The sequence below is a fragment of the Crassostrea angulata genome, chromosome 3, assembly GCF_025612915.1.
Source record: "Crassostrea angulata isolate pt1a10 chromosome 3, ASM2561291v2, whole genome shotgun sequence".
NCBI classification, from domain to species: domain Eukaryota; kingdom Metazoa; phylum Mollusca; class Bivalvia; order Ostreida; family Ostreidae; genus Magallana; species Magallana angulata.
The window spans coordinates 50,593,384-50,600,324 of NC_069113.1; the positions used below are offsets into that span (position 1 = coordinate 50,593,384).

The window sequence follows — 6,941 nt, forward strand, 5'->3', positions numbered from 1 at the left end:
ACTGTAATAAGAAATATAGCTGACAATGAACCCTGTATGACTGCAGTTTTTCTCTCTTTTTCGAAACTTTCCATAACCATCATCTTTCTTGCTCTATGTTGTGATGAACAGACAAGATGATGACGAAAAAATAGTTTAGTTAATTTATCAATATTTACTAGATTTTTCAGAAAAAAGTTCTTAAAGCGTCTTATAATTGGCAAAAACATGAAATAAACCTAAATTACTGTTATATGTTTAAGTGCTGAAGCAAACAAAAGGTTATCAAGAAAACTTCAATATTTTAGCTGGTTTTCTACTTTCCATTTTCTAAAGATGAAATGTAAATAAAAAAGGGGTAATATTATGCAACAACTTGGATGCTTCCAAGGGGAAACGGGGTCTTATTTGTGTTATACTGAAAGTTTTCAATGCTGGTGGTATATCAGTCAGGAAAAAAATGTTCTTATAAACGATCAAAATTGCATATAACCATTAAATTTTAAACCATTAAATCATGTTAATACATGTATATTAAAAAATTAATGTACATTTTTAAAATTTGTTTGTTATCTTAACTAACAACAAGAAACTTGAATAACAGATTAAATTAGAATAATTTTCGTCATATTTTTGTTAATCAATAAAAATTTGAGTGAATTAAAGTTTTGAAATACATATATGTTAACTTTAATAAAAAAAAAAACCTTTGAGCTCATAATTATAACATTACTAAAATGTTTACATGTAGAAGCAAAATAAAGTCAATTATTAGGTAGATATCTTTGGTTCATTTTTTTTTACAATTTACCGTGGAGGACCCGTGGCCCATATCCATTTTATCCAACATTGTATTGATATGTTGAGGAAACAAATTTCTTTTACATCCTCACAGAAATAACTTCAATTTAAACTTATGAAGCTTTGTTAGACAAATTCCGTTGTTATTTTTGGTTTTTGCTATAATAGTTAAACAACAAAAGAGCAGAAAACTTTCCCCTAGAAACGACTGTTCTTCTGTCAGGCTTCCAGATGAGAGAATAAAGCAGCCAATGAAATTTTGACTACAGCTGTCAGAGCCCCGCCTCTATCCTCTGCCGGTCGATAGAATGTTCATTGAATATTACAATGATCAGGTAGTTTATTAAAATTGTCAGAGACAACGTTTGCCATATGCTTGGTTAAATCGAAGCGGTCTCTTTATTGATTTGATTCATTGGTGGAAGTATAAATGGCCCCACTTTTGTCAATCGCCGTGACTTATGCTGATTTAGGGCTAGGTGTCGGCTCATTCACAGATCTTCCAACATCTTACTGAAGACTCTCAAACAATTGTTCTACTTTTGATATGAATGCTCATTTTCTGGATAATCATAATAAAGAGAAACGATGTTGGTAAGTCGATTTAGATGTTTAATAAACCAAACTATTTTATAAGTTAATCTTATATGGTGTTAAATGTTTTAAAACAGCATACACTTTCCTGAAAATGTGCAATTGTTTTCGAAATATTGAATTTTTATTTTAATTCTCTTAGCTTAAAATAAGTTTTTTTGTCTCCCATTCTTAATATTAATTTGATAAATTTTATGTCAAGTAATTTTATGCTTTATTACCATGAAAAATACTAACCTCACATGTGATCACAATTTTCTAAATAGATTCAATATATATGCAAATATGTCAAAATTTAATTAAATCTAATATTATTTTTAAACTTTCAGAACGAAAATTGTAAGTCATATGGCGAGTCGTCACCTCTTGTAAAGGACGTTCCGAAAGATTTGACAACTTCAGGTACCATGGAAATAGGTAAAGCTCCACCAACAGACAAACAACCCGTGTACCTTACGTCCGGGTCCTATGTGGCGAGGCCAAATCAAGTGTCCACGGTTCTGTTGCACGGTGTACCCATCGTCAGCCTGTATATTGATGGCAAAGAAAGATTATGTCTCGCCCAGATCTCGAACACACTGCTGAAACAATACAGTTACAATGAAATACACAATAGGCGGGTAGCTCTTGGCATAACCTGTGTACAGTGCACCCCAGTTCAGTTAGAAATTCTAAGGCGGGCAGGAGCAATGCCCATCTCTTCTCGACGATGTGGAATGATTACAATGAGGGAAGCAGAGAGGTTAGTTAAGTCGTTTCTGGAAGAAAACATCCCGCCAAAGTTACCAGAAAACTTTTCTTTCCATGTTAAACACGAATGTGGTTGGGGATGTGAAGGCTATTTTGAACCTTCCCGATACAACAGTTCTAGGGCAAAATGCATTAAATGCAAAGTTTGTAATATGTACTTTTCTCCAAACAAATTTATATTTCATTTTCATCGGACACAAGAAGCAAAATATAGCCATCCAGATGCTGCAAATTTCAATTCGTGGAGGCGCCACTTGAAGCTTTATAGTACCTCTGATGAAGCCATTGTTCATGCATGGGAAGATGTGAAAGCCATGTTTAATGGCGGAAGCAGAAAGAAAATGCTGTCTACCGAATCCAGTCCTTCTTACAGTTCGCGTGGAGAAGAACCACCAAAAAAACAAAAACTGTCTGTTGATTTAGATGTCCCAAAAGAAGTATTTCAGTCCCCTTACTCACCTTTTAACTTGTTGTCTCAGCAAAGAAAACCGTTCCAATTTTCTTCAGTCAATCATTCTCCACCAACCACGTATGCGTTACCATTTGCAAAGGAGTGCATGACTGATGCCACCAAGACCTCTCCTCTCCACCCTCCATCATGGCCGGCTTTACATGGGATGTTTCCAACTTACAATCTTCTATGGAACAACCCGTTTGTTCAGGGTTTTCGAGGTGACTTTCGGGAATCAATGATGGCTTTTAAGGGTAATCTTTCAAGAAGAAAGGAAGAAAACTTCAATGACGACGAGTCCTCGTCCTCGGCAGGAAACAGTCCTTGTTACGATGATTCCAATGAGAGATTTTCAGCTTTTCGTCTGGTCAACCAAACAACAAGAAAAGATTCAGTTAGCTCCCCAAAGATATCGTCCAATAGTTCTGATGATGAAGAAATAAACATAACAGATATAGTTAATAATGAGTCTATGTCGGACGCAATAGATTTAGACTGCAAGTTGGAGGACAAAATTTCAAAGGATCTTCAAGACATGACTGGTAACACTATAAAAGAACAAGAAACTGAAGAAAAAAATGAACCTAAAAAGGTACATTTAAAATCTTACCAATATTATGTTGAAAGCATTAAATCAATTTTGAAGATTATATAGAAATAAATAATTATTAGTTTTGCTGTGCATTTCCATATCTTGAATTATTTAAAATTTTAGAGACCAGCAAAGCAGAAAATCAGTTGCAAAAAACCCCCAAAATGTTCGATTTAATGTCGAAAGTCACGCAATGCTCTTTCATACATAAAATTTCAATCCATTATCAGAGTTAAAGAAAATATCTGTTTCCTGATAAACTGTAAATAATTCACCTTGTTTAATCTACATCAAAAGCTGCTCCTCTCTGTGTTTCATCCACCTGTTCTTATTCAGGCGTCCTTAATACATAATGCACTAATTTTTTCTTTGATTTAACAACCGGTGCATACAGATTTACAGTTTACGAGATCGCGACATAAATCACAAGCCTGATTTTAATGATATTCGCACTGATACGCGGTGTTGGTTATTCTGCGCCATTTGTTCAGCACCTTATTAAGCGTCGCGTGGCAGATTATTAAAATATTTCAATGCTCTGTTTGATTCTCACTTTCCGTATAAGAGAACAACTGTATTAAATGACGCCTTGTTAGATTAATAGAATTTAAAATTTTGCTGAAGAGTGATGGTGTGTTTTTCATTTTTAATAAATAACCCTTCGCGTCGTCGTGTGTGGTCACTTGAAAGTTGGTAAAACTATTTTTACAGTTCTAGCGTAATTCAACATGAATCTAACTTTATTTTTTAGAGGATGCCTGAGACAAAAAAAGAAACCACATCATCAATAGATGAAAATGGTGACAATAATTGTAAGTGAAAAGAACAGCATCTCTGCTTTAAAAAAAATCCAGAACAAAACAAAAGATAACTCAAAATACATAATTTTTAACTTTAATTTACTTTAGGTCTTACAACAAGTAATGACAAATCTCCGTTACCATCGTTACCATCTAATCAACCAGTGGGAATGACAAAAGGTAAGATAATGAACACTTTCTTTCCCGCCTCTCATGTAATAACAATATATTACGTATTATTTGTTGGTTTTTTGTTTGTTTTTTTTAGAAAAAAATATGTTATTATCCTTTTTATTCGGAAAGATTTGTAAAGTGATAGTTATTTTTAAAGAGTAAACTTGATGATATATGATATTTATATTCTAGAAGAAATTCAAAAAGAAGTTCAAGCGGAAATGGAGATTAGAAGACAGATGGAAAGAGAAATCCAAGCCCTCAAAGGTAAATCGAATTACACATTAATGCATTGTTTTATTACAACTGATGCTTTAAATAAAAAAAAAGAAAATTTTACATGTTCCTATTTTCGTCTGCATGTGATTTAAAATGCAATTCAGTGAATTATTAATTGATATTCATTTGATAGAGTTAAATAGTTTTGTTTAATTTCCAACAGAGGCTTTAACAAATGAGCTGGAACAGGAAAGACAAGTGAGGTTTTCATTACAACAAAAGCTGAAAGGTAAATGACAGTCATTATTTAGGTTCCTTCCTTTAAATCAATATTTATAACTCTGTAATTACTGTTTTTATCTTTAATGTTATACATTTATATCGATTTAAATTTTTTCTTCATATTTGGTTATATCACAAAACAAAAATGTTTACTTTCATTTTGTTTTTACAACAAAATAGATTCGATTTGTTTTAAAACCTGTATATTGTTTGTTCGTTTTTTTTCCTTCCGTTTTCGTTTTTATACATTTGTTGTTGTTTAGTTTGCATTTTATTTTTTTTTTTTGGAAAGGATGAACTAGTGTCAGTTGTGAAAATTCAATAACGTTTCCTTTATTCTTAAATACTTGCAAATTTGAATTTAAAAAACTGTGCTTATGATGTTTATGTCTTATTTACAGAAGCGCACGATGCACTGCACAATTTTTCCTGTAAAATGCTCGCCTCCAGAAAATGTGACGAATGTGAATATAAAGAAGGCGAACAACCATTAACAACCAATAAAGACTCATAAAGATATATTGTAACAAAACAAAAAAACCCTCAATTCTATTGTAAATTGAATTTATGAAATCCCTCTATGTGTAGTTTTTATTTGTGAATAATTATATAACCATGTTATGTATTTTTTAGAAGCACTTATAAGGATGCTATCGAAATATTTTACTTCATTTATTTTTAATAGAAACTTGAAATAAGAATTTATTTTCTTTAGATTAAATAGCAAATATTTCAGAGTTTAAATGAAAATGAAAATATAGAAAATACAAATTATGAGTATAAAGCTTCCTGATATTCGAATTAAAAAAATATATGTACATCATTAAATGGGTAATTGCAATTTTAGTTTGTTTTTTTTTTTATATTTTACACTAAAATTGTGATAAAAATGTTCATATAATTTGTTATTCACATGTTATTATTCATAATTCAGAATAAGATTTTGGATTTTTACCAGATTTCATTGAATTTCTTTTATAAATGTTGTAAAAACTGCTTAGTTTTAATAAAAACTATTGAACTTTCATTTTAGTGGTTAGTGTCTGTACTTCTTATAAATATTAGTAAGAATTGTGATTTATGGAAAATATACCTTGCATTTCAATTGCTCCAAACATTTAGGGACCGACTCTGTAAGTACTGTATATCTGACTAGGAGGGTTAACCTTTGCTAAATGTGTTCTGAAAAATCAGAGAGAGTTTAATATTGGTCTGGGATTGGAAGAGTTTTAATATCATTGAATAGTTTTAAAAAAATTGTAAAGAAAAAAAAATAAATAAAAAAATGGAGTATGCGGCATAATCAGAGTCCACCATCAGGAGGACTGGATAGTTATTGCTATTGTTATAAGGAGAGCTTTGTATAAAAATTAAAATCAAATTCTAAAGATAAACTCTAAAGAATTTTTTCCTATAGTTTTTGTTTAAAGCTATATTTAAATTTTAGAATTCAATACGATTAGTAATTTATTGATAAGCCAGTCTCCTTAGATAATTTCTTGATCATCCCCGTAACTCTTTGATTAAATAGATGTTTGTCATTTTTTGCGTGAATCATTTTCCACGGGAAACAAAGAATCCGTTTCCAATGCTAACATCAAACGACCATTGCATCACACCACAGGTAGAAGGTAACCGACACTGGTAAATTCCGTCACGGTTCGCTGGAGAGCTCTTCACAGATGGTTGGCACGAGCAGGGAGGTGTGTGCTGGCACGTGGCACGTGCGCTGCCTTCGGCGGCAGACGAGCAAATCGTCCGCTAGCCACGGCGATAACATCAAATTCCGCATTACTTCCGAAATGATAATAGGTTTCAATTGTAGAAGGAAAACAGTTAATGGTTATTATTTGAGGTGAATCCCGGATACAACAATGATAGGCGGATTGAATTCTATCTATGCGTGAGGTATTGAGTTTTCTTCAAGAGCGAATTAAAGTGTGACGATTCAATTGAAAATGAATGTATACATAGGTTTGTTCTCTTAAGTCTACGCCAAACACAAAATATCTTTAAAAAACCCAAAATATGTGGTAGTCAGAATTAGTATTTTATCAATCTTACTTAAAGGTCTCAAAAACTCCGCTCCATGAATATTCAAAAATATTCAAGAATTGGCTCATCAGCCGAACATCACTCAACAGTGTGGTGAACAGGAGAAAGCCCTAAGGCGAGGAAGTGATGTAGAACTTCTCATCGATATAGTGATTTCTTTTTATACATGATTGTCTTTTCTGCTTATACGGAAATCGTAAAGCATAGTTGATGTTCTTAGAAAATCTAAATAAACATTAATAGA

The 6,941-nt window shown here is 32.2% G+C and overlaps 1 protein-coding gene across 2 annotated transcripts; it reads left to right on the forward strand.

The window, feature by feature from the left end:
* Positions 1-1,145: 1,145 nt before the first annotated feature.
* On the forward strand, positions 1,146-5,669 carry LOC128178247 (SKI family transcriptional corepressor 1 homolog-B-like). 2 transcript variants are annotated; one of them, XM_052845333.1, is made up of 7 exons: positions 1,146-1,374; positions 1,704-3,167; positions 3,919-3,979; positions 4,076-4,147; positions 4,334-4,408; positions 4,584-4,649; positions 5,044-5,669. In XM_052845333.1, exons 1-7 carry the CDS (start codon positions 1,369-1,371, stop codon positions 5,154-5,156), a joined length of 1,857 nt encoding a protein of 618 aa, XP_052701293.1. In that variant the 5' UTR covers positions 1,146-1,368; the 3' UTR covers positions 5,157-5,669. The 2 variants fall into 2 exon arrangements, with proteins under 2 accessions (XP_052701293.1, XP_052701294.1); XM_052845334.1 differs by having other exon boundaries at positions 4,337-4,408.
* Positions 5,670-6,941: the final 1,272 nt, after the last annotated feature.

Coding starts and splice junctions, on each gene's coding strand:
- LOC128178247 (XM_052845333.1), top strand. Junction 4,148..4,333: donor ACCAGTGGGAATGACAAAAG/GTAAGATAATGA, acceptor TTTATATTCTAG/AAGAAATTCAAAAAGAAGTT. Junction 4,409..4,583: donor AGAAATCCAAGCCCTCAAAG/GTAAATCGAATT, acceptor AATTTCCAACAG/AGGCTTTAACAAATGAGCTG.